Consider the following 18,085-nt stretch of genomic DNA (forward strand, 5'->3'; position numbering starts at 1 on the left):
CCTAAATGTAATAAAATTTAATCCTAAATATAAAAAGCCTCCAATGCAATCGTATAACTCCGCTAGTGCATTGTTGTTGTAGTGGACATTCATATTGAGATGTTAAAGTGACAGCTGTTGCACCAAAAAATCTTCTGACCAGAATTCATGTCACATTGCGGGCTCGTTGATGTTAATCAGTGTCTTCTCATTTGCTAGACTTAAGTCGAGAAATACTGGCTGCAAACCGTTATACTGATAAACAATATAGCATCAAATAACAGCTGGCAAAACAATGAATACGCTGACCTATATCTCTCCAAATATCACTGGCTCAGACTCTCAGGTACAATAGCCTTTAGAAAAATGGGATAACGTGACACTTGTTTGATCAGTGATCGAGTTAACAAGTCACAAACCAGATTACAAACTTGGACGAGGGAGTCCGCTGACTTGTAGGACAATTTGCAGGCTCGAATATACAATTTTCGAACCTGGGATCCCTTTATGGCTTCACTCCACCTCGGTAATCGGGTCATGTGCCATGTAACTATAAGTGCAAAATGACGAGCTTTCTTCTTTCATTTATTTTTTTGTTTATCTATTCATTTTCTCCCCTCACGGCGGGGAGAAGAGAAAAAGACAAAAAAAGAAATAAGATCGATTTGAGATCGAAAGTGGAATATATGTTCTCTCTTGACCAAGCTTATTTGTTTTCATGTCTGTCAATTTGATGCCAAAAGCACATCAGTATAAGGGTTTGTGGCCACTGCTTCTCGACTTACGTCTCTAGCAAATAAAAAGACGCTGATTAATATCAACGAGCCCGCAATATGCCGTGAATATTGGTCCGAGGATTCCTCGATGCAACAGCCGTCACTCAAACATCTCACTGTGAATGTCCGCTACAACAACAATGCACTGACGGAGTTAAACGATTGTATTGGAGGCTTATTACATTTAGGACTAAATGTTGTTATATTTAGGACTTCATTAAATTTGGGACCAAATGTTATTACATCTAGGACAGTTATTACATTTAGGCCTTCAACAAGGTTCTCTATTTTATTAGGCGCATTCCAAAGTCAGGTAACTGAGTAAACGAGGGAAAAACGCATTGGGAACGAAGGTATAGGGGAACGATGTCTTTCAAACGTAACTTCCCCGCGGGTACCCAGTTCTGTTGCTTAGAATTATTGTGACCAGTAAAGGGAACTAAGCAGTACTGTGATCTTTGCCACGCTTCCGACGTAAATATCCGTTTCCGTTGAAATTGCCCATTCCTTCGGGTGCAGTCGACACCTTCCCAGGGAAGCTCTCTGTGATCGACCCACACACGTCAGATGTGGAGGTTAGAGACAGTTGATTACTTCATATCTCATTTTGATTTGGTGATTGGTTATTAAACTATTGGCCTCTGTAGGAACTTTACTTGTTACTGAAGGTATGGGCATAAAGTAAAACAGAGCCAAGTTCTACCACTTTGGGTCATCAGGCCCCATCCGTTTAACACATGGAAGCAGATTGACGAAGGGCAGATAGTCAAAAATTCAAATTGTCTTATTAAAATCTCCAACACTCCTCACTTTCAATTGAAATTGTTTATTACACTGGCATAAAATCGTTAATTAGAGTGATGTTCACCAGGTTGTGGAAGAAATATTCCATCAAACATCTCGGCAGACACTTTCGCCTTACCATGAGTTCGAGCAAGGGACATTTTAAATATAGCAATAAGTTTGAAAGAACAAGTCAAAGCGAGCAAAAAAGGGAGTCCCCATGAAGAGTTACAGTCTGAAATTCATTTTTCGTTTTGCCGCAAACGCAAATTACTATTTGCTATAACGGGGGAAATTCCCGAGACAAGTGAATAAACTTTGGTTCTGGTGAAAACGACTAAAAACAAAGACTTTATAAGTCGAGTAAAGATTCCAGCCTGGATGTTTAATATCTGACGGTATCTGATTCAAGAGATTTATTTCCGTTTTCACGTAAACTCATCCTGATTTACAGAGTAATCAGGGAGTAAAATTAAAATAAAGAATTAAAACAAAGGAGAACCTTATTAACATTGCCACATCGCTGCACACCTTACCGACTTCACTTGCATACAACAAACAACATCACACACACACATACACAATCTTTCCACCGTAACTACAGAAAACCGTGACTTCATTCTACCGAGATGGATCGGGCAGGGAAGTTGTCTCTCTAGTTCAGTCACTTTCCCACCCATCTCCACTATCCGCTGCCCATTTCCTATCGTCCATCTCCCCATCTCCTGTTGTGTGTGCATTTTAACAAGGCCTAATGAACAATAGCGACGTTGAGACCCTTCTTAAGCGTCATATTGTTAAATTGTTGGCGAAGTTTCTCTCGAAGCTTCCGTCGCTGCTGTGACACTGACGATTGGTTCGCTTTGAACCGTAGAATTTCCTGCTTGGATATACAGAGATCTTCCTCCGACGAAAAACACTCCTACAATGTAAAATGAAGAACGACGACTAAGGTTAATCGATAGTATATCAATTCGGAGAAAGGCATCCTGTTGGTCACGATCCCAATATATTTGTGTGACATATCCTCAGTCACGCATCAATTTATGATCGCGTGACCAGTCGCAACTGGCTCAGTGGTGCACAGAATTATGTTCAAGGTGACGGAGAATACAAAATTTTACCACGATAATAAAAACAAACGAAGATAAGTTAAAGACAAGCTAGGAGGAAGTAAAGATAGCTAAGGATGGAGAAGACTTAAGCTGACTGTACATAAAAATTAAAAAAGACTATATGAACTTAAGCTTACTTTTTCAAGAAGCACAAATCGTGACGCTACAGGAAGTTTGAGATCAGGGGATATTCTACCCTTGGGGTTATCGGATCCCAGGGAAAACCTAAATCGCCATAGGGCGACGGAAGTATAGTTAAAAATAACTCACCATTGACTCTGTTCCTCCATCCTTCCAACCCATTAGCTTCAGGAGCCGTTTTTCTTTGTCATCAATATTTTCTACAAGCCTTTCTTGCTTATCATGTCTCGGCGAATTTTGCTAAAGAGATATATAAAAACATTATTGAACACTAGAATGAATGAATGAATGAGTTAATGAATGAGCGAATACTTTCACTGACTTAACGGTGAGGAAGAACAACGCAACGATTTGCAAAATTACATTTGAACATCTTCAGTCACGTAAACTTCACACGGTAAAAAAGCGTGACCGCCTAAGTTAGAGTGACAAGATTGCATGACGATTGAAACTACCGCACAATAACCCTTTAACTCCCAAGATCTCATTAGTAATTCTCCTAACTGTCTGTCATACAGTTCTTGCAATGTTAGTTTGGAGAATTTGGCATTGGATCAACTTACAATCCCCTAAATTATATTTTTCTTTATTCTCATCACTTGTCTGCTTGAGATTGTATTGATATTGTAAGGAGAAATTCTGTCTTGGTGGCTCATGGTAGTGAAAAGAGATAACTAATTTAAGCATTCAATAGTGTAGTTCGATCGTTTGGGTAAGTGTAGTCCTGAGAAGGACTGTTGTCGGTAATGGTGACCGACGTTTCGACAACCTGAGAGGAACTTATCATCAGAGTCAAATCCACAACAACCTTTCACTTGACTCTGATGATGACTTCCGCTCAGGTTGTTGAAACGTCAGTCACCATTGCCCACAACAGTCCTTCTCAGGACTACACTCACCTGGAGCATCAAACTACACTATTACATGTTACCCCCGGGTTCAAACCATTTACTGTATTAATCAAGCATTGTGAAGGGGTGTGGATAGGAGGCTTATATGTTTACCTTCTTCCCCTTGCTTTTGCCCTTCCTCTTTCTTCCCTTTCCATTATGAGCTAAGTAATCATGATGAACTTCAAGTGAACAGCTTTTGTCTGAACAAAGTGCACATGTGTCTCCTGGTTGAAAGTAGAACAGCATTACCATACTAGATACATAAAATATGTCAGTTATAGGAGTTACATGGTAAAATAAAACACGTACATGTACTCCCTAGTGTGACCAAAAAGAAATTTCTCCTTACAATATTAACACAAATTCAAATAAAAAGGTGATGAGAAAGAAAGGAGAAAATAAACTTGGGTATATTGTTTTAATTGACAAAAAATTATCAAAGCCAAACTTGTAATAAATGTATGAAGTACAGAGCAGAGAATTGATCTTTTCATCTTGGAGTAAAAGAGTTCAGGGCACTTGGACATTAAGGAACTCAGTAGAAAAAATCAGCAGATGTTAGAAAGATCATCTATGTACATTTACCCATGTTTTCTGAGGTAATTTTCCAATGTGTCAAGCAGAGCATTGGAGTCAATCAGCATCACCTGTTTGAGGGAAAAGAATTTGTTAGTACATTGTGACAATTAAGTGCCTTTTTATCATCTTTTGGTCAGTGGGAAAATTGTAAATGATTTCATATCAGTTTTATAGTCAAGTATTCCTGTGCATTTAAGGTGAGAGTGTCTCTCAAAACAAGAGAGAAGTGCCATTAGTAACTGATGTCTTTTACTATTTCAAATAAAGTCAAACCTCAGCTTCTGGTAGCTGATTTTGCCACACTTTTTAAGATTAATTGTAGGATGTTTTGGTTGTATCCCACTTTGTTGCAAGTCTTATGGGTCAATGGAGGACATTGTGATCCAACGTCACAGTGAAATTAAGTTACAACATTTCAATAGAGCTGAGTGTCATAGTCTTACGGAACAGGCCCCAGTTGCATAGAGGGCATACACTGTATGAGGCTATCCTATAAATAAATCCCTATCTAGCAGATCAGTGATAGTGAAACATACTGAGCTATCCACTCAATTGAAGTGCGGAATTAAAAAGAAAAATTCCAGTTACTTATTACAGAGCAGACATAAAAGAATAGGTTGTCAAAACTTAAAACATTGGTAAATTTTTACTCTGACAAGGACGGCAAGTGTCGATGACTTTTGCACAAAGGTTCATTGAACAGCAAAACCTCAACAACGTGATCAATTATGTAACTCCACCCATGGGAGCCTAAACAAAACAAACAACACACTCTGTAGGATTTAGATCACTGTCATATCACAGTGTTCGATTTGATTAATAACAACTGAGCATTACTGCAAATTCCACAGTCCTTCATCCACCGTCAATCAATAGGAGGACTCAGCTGGTGGTTGTTTAGAGCACTTGATGAAAATAAGAATGATGGATCCACTTAACCCTTTACACCCTAAGATTGACCAACTTCTTATTTCTCCCTACAATATCAGCCCTTAATCACACACTAAGGTCATGAGAATAAAGTAAATGATCACCATGAAAAGAACCCTTAGATTGGCAAACAAATTCTCCTTGTCTGCAATGCCTTAGGAAATGTATAAAGAACAGTGAGGAGAATATGCATACTGATGCTAAGGTGTAAAGGGTTAAAAAGGAAAAGAGCATGGGTTTCTTCTGTTATTCTTTCTCAAAATTCATGCAGTCTCACAACTTAGCACTTGAAAGTACACATTCAAACTTTACCTAAACAAGTTATCAATCAGATTTTGAAGTAGGGGCATGATGCATTATGAAATTTTAGTGCTGCACTGTAAGAATTTTCAATTAGTTGTTTCTAGCAAGTGTAAAACACTACTTTCGCCTAGCATGTTATTTTTTTTCTATATATTCTAATTCAAAATCTGCACATCCTCATACCATAAAAACAATGGTTAGACATCCACTTACAATGAATAAGTCTTTTTACAATCTCCTCTTTTTTTCTAGTTCATCAAACACTTTCTGTACAGCAAAGTCTTTGAACCATTGTAACAACATTTATTGACACACTTCTAACTTTTAAAAGTTTAAAAATTGGAATGATGTGGTCAATTATTCAATTACTGCTATTGTCAGTTAACTGTCCATTACAGTGGCCAGTAAGAATAAAACAAAGTCACAAAACCTACAACACAAACACAAACTTAAAACAGAATCACAAAATCCACAACACTAATACAAAACTCTACAAGTTTGTGTTTGTGTTGTAGTTTTTGTGACTCTGTTTTGTTCTTACCAGCCACCGGTAAGTCCATTCACTCTTCTCATTAAACCCAGTAGTAAGTTCCTACCTCAGTGATAAGTTTCCAAATTTACAAAGTTAAAAATAGCTTAAGGAGGAGTAATGGCTGTAACAAACTCCTTATCATACCATAAAAACAATGGTTAGACATCCACTTACAATGAATAAGTCTTTTTACACTCTCCTCTTTTTTTCTAGTTCATCAAACACTTTCTGTACAGCAAAGTCTTTGAACCATTGTAACAACATTTATTGACACACTTCTAACTTTTAAAAGTTTAAAAATTGGAATGATGTGGTCAATTATTCAATTACTGCTATTGTCAGTTAACTGTCCATTACAGTGGCCAGCAAGAATAAAACAAAGTCACAAAACCTACAACACAAACACAAACTTAAAACAGAATCACAAAATCCACAACACTAACACAAAACTCTACAAGTTTGTGTTTGTGTTGTAGTTTTTGTGACTCTGTTTTGTTCTTACCAGCCACCGTTAAGTCCATTCACTCTTCTCATTAAACCCAGTAGTAAGTTCCTACCTCAGTGATAAGTTTCCAAATTTACAAAGTTAAAAATAGCTTAAGGAGGAGTAATGGCTGTAACAAACTCCTTACCTCTGATGAGCATTACTTGTTGTTTCAATCCATCAATCATCCCAACTTTATTTATCAAGGGTGGCATGAAACAGTTGCAATGCTGAATTTTACACTTGTGGCCCTCCTACAACATTTGAGTGAAATGTTGTTTCATTTCTAAACATGATTATACTAAGAATTTATAGCAGCATTTTTAATTTGTAGTTTTACGTCATTATAAACTTGATCTCAAAGAAAAATATTAAAATATGTTCCATGATTGATCAAACTAAGATTGTAAACAAGATGAACTCAAAAACTACACTTAAGTTCATGGAGATTCTCTGAAATTTTCAATGTTGTAGGTTTTGTTAAAGTTTCAATAACCAGTGAGAAGATTCTTGCAGATCATATAAAACACTAGCCGATAGCAGTTACATGTACGAAAGATTTGATGAATTAGATTCAAATATGTTTGGGCAAGGTGATGTTATGTCTACTCAAATATGTGAATGCAATGGGTCAAATAGTCAGAAACAACTACTGGTATGCGACCGTCGCATAAGCACTGCAATAGAGATAACAGTATTAAATTCTCCTTCCTTATTTCCTTTTGATCCAAATTTTGTTAAAAATTTTCCACTCAGCTCAAATACCAGAACTCTGTGGTTTGAAGTCTCATAAACCATCAGGTGATGTGCCTTGTTAACTGACAAATGACATGGGTTATTGAACTCCCCATTCCCCTCCCCCTTATTTCCAAATTTCTACAGAAAATACCCATTTCCAGCAAACACTTTGATACAATGTTCGTTTGCATCTGACGCTAACAGATATTTGTCATATTGTACGTAGTGAGAGGGGAAGGTAAAAGAACCCTCATCCCTGAATTTACATGACTGATGACCATCAGGAGAAAAGATCTTAATTGATTCGTTGTACCTATCAGCAACAATAATATTGCCTTTATTATCTACAGATAAACCATGAGGATAATCCAGCTAGTGGTCAAGATTTCCTTTACCACCAAACTGGCTCAGGTACTCACCCTGCTTACTGAACAATTGAACAAGGCTGTTGTATCCACCACTATAATGTTATTATTCTTATCAAATGCTACTCCTCTAGGACGAGTGAGTTTTCCCTGTTTATCACCATCTCTATCAAAAGATCTTAAGTATTGGTTTTATCACTACTGAATACCTGAACCCTGTGGTTACCAGTATCAGTCACTGCAATTTCATCGCATTCATTCACCGCCACTCCCCAGGGTTTGTTTAACATTCAAGCAGACGAATCTCGTCAGCCAAAAGATAACACAGGACAGAACTGTCCGGGTTTAACTAGAGCCAAAGAGGGACTGCCTCGAGCTTGTTCTTCGCTCACTTTGACTACTGCCTCTTATCGTTCGCTATCTTTTGGGGAAATAGCTGAACTTGTAGCTGCCATCTTTATTACCCTGAACTCTCACTTCCGTCGCACAGTCATGGCCCTGCCGATTTTTAATTTTCACTGTTATTCGGTCACGCTTCTCGAGGCATTGTCCTTCACCATTTCTTTATGTGAAAACAAAGTTCGCTTGAGTTCCAACAATCGCTTCAGTGCGTCCTTTTCCTTCAGCAGTTAATTGATCCGCTTTGTTTTCGCCGCGAAACGTATTCACGTGCACGGCTGTTCTTGTTGTCGCATGTTGTCCTTCGGTGTCATGACGTCATGGCGTTTACCAGCTAGTCATTTTCTCAGTATTCTTCATTTTAGTCTAGTCATTTTGTTTTTTACTGGGATACCTGTGGTAGCCCAGTCATAAAATGCCTTTGTTTTTTACTGGGATACCTGTGGTAGCCCAGTCATAAAATGCCTTTGTTTTTTTGTCGTCTTTTTTTTTTTTTTTTTCCTCCGCCACAAAATGGAAAAATTGCGCAATAGTACCCAGAGGTCATTGGGCCCTCAACACCATGACAACTAACTGTGATCCAATGAGGTGTTCACATGCTGATCACGCGTGCTATCTTGATGATGATTGACGTTGTCATGCACGGACAGGGCCGGGTCACATGACGAACACGAGATTTTTGCCCATAAAACTATTTTGTCAGTCGTTTTGTATTTCAACGTAATTGGATTACGATCATCTGGAGCATTATGGGGCAAACGTTCAAAATACTTACAGACGCATACACAAGTCGTATTGTTCGCGGCCAATCCACACAAAAAGATGTTATTAAGCGGTAATTTTGGATCGGACAGAATCGCGAACGCTTGAAAGCCATGAAAGCATTGAATGCCTTGTATGCCACGTATGCCAATGTCTTAGTTGAAAACGTAAACTCGTTGTAAAAAGCAAAATCTGAAATCTGAAACCAAACTGCATATACTCTATGCAATCTATTGAACAACACTACTACCGTGAGACTGAAGAACAAAATTCAAATGGATGCAAACTGCTTGTGAAGAAAGACGCCATGTTGGATTCACTTGATGCCAGGGAACGTAGCTACGATAACAGTGCGAATGGTATTAATTTCACGATCAGAAAGGTGAATCTTATGTTTGTTTTCATTGTAGTTGTATGGATATTCTTTTTTAATAAATACATGATCCAAAATCCCGTTTTTTTGTGTGTATAATGTTATTATGTCAAGTATTGTTTACGCAATTGTCTTGTCACAGGCGACCCAAGGTCACGTTTCGAGAAAGAGCCAATGATTAATTCACGAACGCGTCACGCGTTGTGTGACTCAGAGCAAGTTATTCTAGGAACCGTTGAAAATTTGAACACGTTATAAGGAATAGTATAGGGAACGAAATATGGTCGATTTACAACGATAAATATTTCGAAATATGAAGATTTTTCTCGAAAAATCAATAAAACTTACTCATACCTTGTGTATCCGTTGTAGTTTCTGGCGATTGTTGCCGTTTTAAGCTTGCTTTACCATCACTATTATTCACGTCATCTACTTTTATTACATTGGTAAAATCTGTACAGACATCACACCAACCAACTCGCGCGCAAAGTAAGAAGGCTATGTTGAAGGCTTGAAATTATATTACGATCGATTTTCATCAAGAAATGGGCCAGGAATTTTCCACAATAGTGCAAATAATCGTGAAGGCTGATCGCGGAAAAGCGATTGCGTGACGCTCGGTAAGCTGTAAGATGACATGTTATTATATACCAGAAGTAAAAACTCTTCAGATTCTCAGTCTGCATTTTTTACCCACTCTGCAGTCTATATTTTGTATCCGGTCTGCAGTCTGCTGTCTACATTTTGTACTAACAGGTATCCGTGGCACAAATACAGTTTATTTTTGGTTACTTTTATTCGCACAACACACATAATCTACCACAAAATACCTGTGTGTGAGGTAATTCGACATTTTCATTCTTTCCCGCGTTAATAATCTTCTTTCCTTTTGTAAGAATGTAGACTACTTACAAAGTTTCAAGTAATCCACCCACCCTAGAAAAAATAACTCTTGCATGCATAGCATGCCTATGTTTTGAGACAGGTGTGTGTCTTTGGCCAGGATCCAGTACCATCCAGGTATCCCAGTTACTCTGCTCACAGGGTCTAGTTTGTCGTCTTTTTTTTTTTTTTTTTTTTTTTTTTTTCCTCCGCCACAAAATGGAAAAATTGCGCAATAGTACCCAGAGGTCATTGGGCCCTCAACACCATGACAACTAACTGTGATCCAATGAGGTGTTCACATGCTGATCACGCGTGCTACCTTGATGATGATTGACGTTGCCATGCACGGACAGGGCTGGGTCACATGACGAACACGAGATTTTTGTCCATAAAACTATTTTGTCAGTCGTTTTGTATTTCAACGTAATTGGATTACGATCATCTGGAGCATTATGGGGCAAACGCTCAAAATACTTATAGACGCATACGCAATTCGTATTGTTCGCGGCCAATCCACACAAAAAGATGATATTGAGCGGTAATTTTGGATCGGACAGAATCGCGAACGCTTGAAAGCCATGAAAGCATTGAATGCCTTGTATGTCTTGTATGCCAAGTATGCCAATGTCTTAGTTGAAAACGTAAACTCGTTGTAAAAAGCAAAATCTGAAATCTGAAACCAAACTGCATATACTCCATGCAATCTATTGAACAACACTACTACCGTGAGACTGAGGAACAAAATTCAAATGGATGCAAACTGCTGGTGAAGAAAGACGACATGTTGGATTCACTTGATGCCAGAGAGCGTAGCTGCGATAACAGTGCGAATGGTAATTATTTCACGATCAGAAAGGTGAATCTTATGTTTGTATTCATTGTAGTTGTATGGATATTCTTTTTTAATAAATACATGATCCAAAATCCCGTGTTTTTTGTGTATAATGTTATTATGTCAAGTATTGTTTACGCAATTGTCTTGTCACAGGTGACCCAAGGTCACGTTTCGAGAGAGAGCCAACGATTAATTCACGAACGCGTCACGCGTTGTGTGACTCAGAGTAAGTTATTCTAGGAACCGTTGAAAATTTGAACATGTTATAAGGAATAGTATAGGGAACGAAATATGGTCGATTTACAACGATAAATGTTTCGAAATATGAAGATTTTTCTCGAAAAATCAATAAAACTTACTCATACCCTGTGTATCCGTTGTAGTTTCTGGCGATTGTTGCCGTTTTAAGCTTGCTTTACCATCACTATTATTCACGTCATCTACTTTTATTACATTGGTAAAATCTGTACAGACATCACACCAACCAACTCGCGCGCAAACTAAGAAGACTATGTTGAAGGCTTGAAATTATATGACGATCGATTTTCATCAAGAAATGGGCCAGGAATTTTCTACAATAGTGCAAATAATCGTGAAGGCTGATCGCGGAAAAGCGATTGCGTGACGCTCGGTAAGCTGTAAGATGACATGTTATTATAAACCAGACGTAAAAACTCTTCAGATTCTCAGTCTGCATTTTTTACCCACTCTGCAGTCTATATTTTGTATCCGGTCTGCAGTCTGCTGTCTACATTTTGTACTAACAGGTATCCGTGGCACAAATACAGTTTATTTTTGGTTACATTTATTCGCACAACACACATAATCTACCACAAAATACCTGTGTGTGAGGTAATTCGACATTTTCATTCTTTCCCGCGTTAATAATCTTCTTTCCTTTTGTAAGAATGTAGACCACTTACAATGTTTCAAGTAATCCACCCACCCTAGAAAAAATAACTTTTGCATGCATAGCATGCCTATGTTTTGAGACAGGTGTATGCCCTTGGCCAGACTTGAACTCACTATTTCAGTATACTAGTCCGACACGCGTAGTATCACTACACTTGATTCCACGGATCCAGTACCATCCAGGTATCCCAGTTACCCTGCTCACAGGGTCTAGTTGTCTCAGTTTATGGATGATCATATCTCCTTCTTGAGAACAGTCTGTCGACTTCATGACAAAGGACTTTCAAGGAAGACAGTCTGACAAAAGCTTATTCAAAAATGAGCTTTCCGTTCAATTCAAAATGATATCGACCAGAGTTTTGAAGAAATTTATCCCAAATGGGTCCTCTCGGTAAAGAAAAGAATACTTTATCAAGTCCGAGAAAACTCAGTTCGACAAAAAATTATTTCAACTTCAAACAACCCATTATGTGGACATCTCATCGTGAACAAGACTGCTCTTATGTGAAAAAACCTAGAGGGCGCCCTCCATATCAAGCAAACAAACAACTGGTGTCTAAAGCTGATCGAGCCGCGTTCCCTGAAATTCACCCAGAACTTCCGCAATTACGAGACAATTCCGATTTATGTGGAAATTGCAGATGAGATTGAAGCAAATACGTTATTTGATCGGTCACTACCTTCCACGAGGTGCTTTTTAGACATCTCACCGGAAAGGGCACCCTTAAAGCCGGTGTCACAGTGGATTTGGACCCCCGGATCGCAGATTTGGATCCCCCCACCAAACTTTTCTTTTAAGCATCAATTTTATCATATTTGATAACTAATTCTATTTGCAAGCTTTTTGTCGATGTTCCTTTCAATTACAACACAACATTCCTCAATAAAGGTAAAGAAAAACAGCCATTTCGTTCCAATCCTGCCGCATTTATTGAAGGGAGTCGTACAGTATACGCAAGAATTAGATGCGAACAAACTACTGCATTCGAATAATTGAAATTGTAACAATAAATCTTTGCTTCTTCTGATGCGAATCAACATTGATACGAAACGTCATAATAATAGTGGAGACTGTTGCGTCCAGTCACAAAAATAGCTCAGTTTATCTGATTTTCTTATTAAATAACATTAAACAGTTTCTGAACAAGAAGGAAGTAACAACTCCTACAAGTCGTTCGTAAAGCCTATTATGAGAAAAAATGTTTCTATTCTGAACTACTGGAACTCTCAGCTTATTTTCAGATGCAAATCAACATGTCTACGTCTTAACAAAGTGGAGACTATTTCATCGAACTCAATCTTATTTTCTAATTTTAACGATTATTAACTGTCGAGGGATCTGAAATAACAAACTTGCAGTGTACCATGTCGTCTCAACACTTGGGCATTGAACAATAACAAAATAAATTAGTGTCATAAGTTTGTCTCTTACTGAATCTAGCGGTGTTCGACTATCGCGGAAAAGGTTCAAAAGCGACCTTATCCGAACATTGAACAAAATGCTTGCACATTTTGCCAGTTCGTATGCATCGGCGATACGCATATTTTGAATTAAAAACATTTTAGTACGCACTGAAACGTATTATCTATTTCTACGAGAACGTTAATGATGGTGTTTGACTCAGTTCTGTTGGGGGGCGGGGGTCCAAATCTGCGGAGGGGGGTCCATATCCGCTAGCGGATTTGGACCGGGGGTTCCAAATCTAGGGGTCCAATTCCGCTAGGACACCGGAACGGTGGAATGATGGAATGGTGGAATGGCGGAAAACTACCCAAAATCCTAAACACCGAACGGCGGAAAATTACCCCAAGTCCTTAAAGACGAAGCGGGGGAAAAATTACCCGAAATCCTAAAAGACACAACGGCGGAAACTACCCCAAATCCTAAAAATTTTTTGAGGTTTTTCTTATCCTAGCTTCCTTTCATAATAAATGAGGTATAATTGTAACCTTCCCAGATATATTGGACTAAAATCAGTCGGAAAGTTTCAAATCACTCCTTTTTGTTTTTGCTTAGTGATTACTATACAGCGAAGTTTGCAAATGCAATCACAAATACTTTAATGACACATTTCTACTGTTTGATTATTTACAATTTTTGAGTTTAAAGCCTTTTTCTGAGTTAAACCAGTGGAGCAGATGATCTGTTTTATGACAATAGTAGTAAATTCTGTAATTACTTAATTAGCAATATCATATAAAATAGGTGTAACAAGATATTTATCTGGATGTAGCATTAATTGAAACTATAGTGTTGTAGTTTCATTGACCATTCAGAAGATTCTTACAGAGAATATAAATCACGTGTTGAAAGCAGTTTAATGTTTAAAAGTTTGAAAAAATGAGCTCAAATCTGGTAAGGCATAGTGATGTGATGTCTATTCAAATATCTGAATGCGATGGTTATAAAACTCAGACACAACTATTCGACCATCACTGAGCACTGCAGTAGAGATAGGGCGATTAAATTCTCCTTTTTTCTCTCCTTTTGATCCAAATTTTGTTACAAATTTTCCACTTAGCTCAAATACTTGTACTCTGTGATTCCATGTATCACAAACCATCAGGTGTCCTGCCTTGTTAACTAACAAACAACGAGGTTTATTGAACTCCCCGTCCCCCTCCCCCTCATTTCCAAATTTGTATAAAAAATTACCATTTCTATCAAACACTTTGATACAATGTTCATTTGCGTCTGACACTATCAGATATTTGTCATATTGTATGCAGTGAAAGGGAAAGGTAAAAGAACCCTTACCCCCGAATTTACTTAAATAATGGCCGTCAGGAGAAAAGATCTTAATTGATTTGTTACCGCTATCAGCAACAATAATATTGCCTTTATTATCTACAGATACACCGAGAGGATTAGACAGCTGGTGATCACGATTTCCTTTACCACCATACTGGCTCAGGTACTCACCCTGCTCACTGAACAATTGAACACGATGGTTACTGCTGTCCACGACTATAATGTTATTAGTCTCATGTATTGTCATTCCGCATGGAAAATTAAATTCTCCCTGTTTATTACCTTTTCTACCAAACGACCGTAAGTAAGTTCCATCACTACTGAATACTTGAACCCTGCTGGTATTACTATCAGTCACTACAATTTCATCGTGTTCATTCACTGCCACTCCCCAGGGTCTGAGTAACATTCCAGCAGACGAACCTTGTTGTCCAAAAGATAGCACGGGTCTGAATTCTCTGGGTTTCACTCGAACCGGAAATGGACTGCCTGGAACATGTTCTTCGTTTAGTTTAACTTCTGCCTTACAACTTCCAGTTTCTTTGGAAAAATAACCGACTTTATAGCTACCATCTTTAACATCTTGGACTCGCACTTCCATGGCACAGTCATGGCCTTGCTGATTTTTAATTTCCACTGTTACTCGGTCACGCTCGTCGTGGCATTGTCGTCCTTCAGCATTTCTTGTCGTCAAAACAAATTTCGCTTGAATTCCAACGATCGCTTCAGTGAGTCCTTCTCCTTCCGTAGTTGTTTGATCCGCTCTGGTCTCGCTGAGAAACCCTCTAATGGAGCCGATTCCCTCGTGGATTGCTTTTGTCTTCAAAGCTTCGTTTTCCTCGAAAATAAGTTCATTTAAATATTCAAGGTTGCAGTCGACTTCTTCTCTCTCATCATCAACTCCTTTCAAGAGTGTTGCGTTTTGTGATTCATCGAACTGTGCAAGCTCTGCGTTTGTGCTCCGTTGTAATAGTGTTTCAGATTTTCCTACAGCTGTTTCGACCATTTTTATTTTGTTTTTAATCTCGATCCTTTGTATTCGCAAACGTTCCAGGTACAGTTGTGCCTCATGATCCGCTTCAGAAAAGATTTCCTGTTTCTTGGCTTCGATGACAGCAATCATGCTTTCGGCAAACTGTTGCGCGCTTCTTTTTACTTTTGCGACTTGGGTTTGGATTTTATCACAGCTTTCGTCAAGTTGAGATATTTTGTTTCTCATTCTTTGCACTTTTGCTTTTCTGGACTCAATCTCAGACATGACTTGCAATTTCTTTTCATTTGCCGCTTCTTCCAGTAGTATCTTAACATGTCCCTCGTGAGTGGTTACAACACAAGAATTGCAAATGGCTTGTTCACATTTCTTACAGAAGAATTCCAATTCTTTCTTTTCGTGGCCCGGTCTTGGGCAAAATGCTGGTCGTTTTAAGACATCCTCGATGTCTTGATCTTCAAAATCTTTGAGCGCAAGAACTCGGTGGTCTTTATTTGCTCGGAGTAAGTTATGCACAGTGATACACTCGTCACACCAAAATAAACAGCACTGAAAACAGTAGAAACTTTCTACTCTGCGTTTGTCGCAGTTTCCGCATTTGACTCCAGTAGAATTGCACTCCCTTATGGCCAATACATCTAGTAAGCTGTTGATGCGAAAGTTTATGGGCAGATCTTTAAGATTTCCTCCAGGAACTCGACTCTCCCTTCGACACTCAGGACATGTTATGACATCATGGCGGCCGCTGTTTCTTTGGATTCCTGCTAAACAGTGGAGGCAAAAGCTGTGCAAACATGGAAGCTGCTTTGGTTCAGTAAATGTGACCCTACACACAGAGCAGGATACTTCTTCATGAAGATTGGCGAGCAACGTTTTGATATCCATGATTAAAGGCTTGATAAGGCTTTCGTTTCATGCATCAAACAAGCGTAAAACAAATTACAAAGTAGTCATGCGATAGAAATGCTATTAATATTGACCAATTACATGAGAGTTGTCTTTGGCATATTCGTTATGCAAGATTTCTGAGAATCGTGTAAATTTACCTTGACCTCACACATTCAAAGGCTTATTATGCAGTTGTAGACAGACATGTTTTTAATCAGATGATGGACAGTTTTCGAAAGAGTGGCTGACCTTCAGAATGGCCTCGACCAATCACTGACTTTTACAGAGCGTGTTTGAGAAGAGCGTGATTCTAAAGGAAATTGCCATTTGTTATCGGGTCAGATCTGTATTTCTAAAAAATGCGCGTAGAATGCATTTATTTGAACCGGCCATGAAAAGAGACCGTTACCCGTACTTGTTTATGGGGAGAGAAATTTGTGTTAGACTCAATTTTGCTATCATTTTCGTGAAGTTTAAATACAAGACAAAATGAGAAGGAGTTATTTACCTTGTTCTATTAACATATAGATTCCCATGAAATATAAAAATAATAATGTATATCCTGTTTTGAAGTTAGCATTTTCAGTTTGAAACGAAGGAAACTGAAAATCTCTTGAATACGCCAGGGAAAAGTACTCTAACTTCTGAAAGATTTTGGTCGTGTCACAATAAAATTTTCCTGATACCTCCCCTTAGGCTGTGTATATTCTAATGACCCCCGCCCCCCCCTCCCCCCCCCCCACCCTTATAGACAGTCAATTTTCAATAGTCCTTGCTTTATACTCTGTTAGCGATGGTTAAGAGAGTGTATAGTCTCTTGCGATGAATGATTCCCTTCTGTTATCCCTAAAATCCATGTGTTCCCCCAATAAAAAATTAAATAAATAAGTAAAATCATTCGACCCCTTAAGCGATAAATGATAACTGGTCATGGCTCCTGAGATCTAATTTATCCTCTAATTAATTTTCCACAACTCGCTGGACAAAACAATTTAGAATTAGTATGAGACCAGTATAAAACTAGGCAGGTCAAATGTTCGATGGCGTTTATAATCTCATTCACTTTCTGACGATCCCAATGATTTTGGCAGGAGTGTTCAAGGTTTCTTGGTTAGCACTGGAACCTTGTTTGAAAAAATTCCGTAAAGTTGGAACAAAGGCCCGGAAATGCTGTACCATTAATGGAAATACTAAAAGTACGTGCGTGCTCTATACTTATTAAAATACTTCTCCTAAGGGCAATACAATTAAATTGGAAAATGACACGAAATGCCTCCGAAAAAAGAAAGATATCTTTGCCTCCTGTTGTCAATTAAATATTTTGCTGCCTCACGGCCTTTCTGCTGTACCGGACAAAACTAAGAAAGTCTGAACAAAATCAAAAGAGAAATTTCGTCATGACAATTATTTTTCGTCTGTTGCATCCGCAGTAAAAATTTCAAAGCTGTCAAATTCCGGCAGCGCTTGATCTGCTCAGAAGACCAGCCAGTATAGTTTTTTTAAGGATTCCAACTCCAATTTATTCATCAAGTGACGACATACCAACAGGTATTTTCTTAGCATACCCTGACGTGTACTGATCATTATACGGACCTTACACATCCTTATATTTACCGTATACAATTGTGTATACTGACTGTATACGCCTCAAGGAAGGGTTCTTATACAGA

The 18,085-nt window shown here is 38.4% G+C and overlaps 2 protein-coding genes across 2 annotated transcripts in view; both read right to left on the reverse strand.

Annotated features, from left to right (window-relative positions):
• Positions 1–1,939: 1,939 nt before the first annotated feature.
• The window catches only part of LOC131797301 (gametogenetin-binding protein 2-like), a 25,651-nt gene continuing 9,505 nt past the window's right edge, over positions 1,940–18,085 (reverse strand). The window contains exons 9-10 of the mRNA XM_066162069.1: positions 2,924–3,034; positions 1,940–2,460 (exon numbers count right to left, since the gene is read on the reverse strand). Of these exons, the coding sequence (XP_066018166.1) occupies positions 2,290–2,460; positions 2,924–3,034 (282 nt within the window). The 3' untranslated portion in view covers positions 1,940–2,289. The remainder of the gene's footprint in view (positions 2,461–2,923; positions 3,035–18,085) is intronic.
• On the reverse strand, positions 13,864–16,534 carry LOC136279180 (E3 ubiquitin-protein ligase TRIM71-like). The gene has a single exon (XM_066162735.1). It carries the CDS (start codon positions 16,410–16,412, stop codon positions 14,163–14,165), a length of 2,250 nt encoding a protein of 749 aa, XP_066018832.1. The 5' UTR covers positions 16,413–16,534; the 3' UTR covers positions 13,864–14,162.

This window comes from Pocillopora verrucosa, chromosome 2, assembly GCF_036669915.1.
Source record: "Pocillopora verrucosa isolate sample1 chromosome 2, ASM3666991v2, whole genome shotgun sequence".
NCBI lineage: Eukaryota > Metazoa > Cnidaria > Anthozoa > Scleractinia > Pocilloporidae > Pocillopora > Pocillopora verrucosa.

Bases quoted from the DNA above. Each gene is read 5' to 3' on its own strand.
- LOC136279180 (XM_066162735.1), bottom strand. From the start codon at position 16,412: ATGGATATCAAAACGTTGCTCGCCAATCTTCATGAAGAAGTATCCTGC.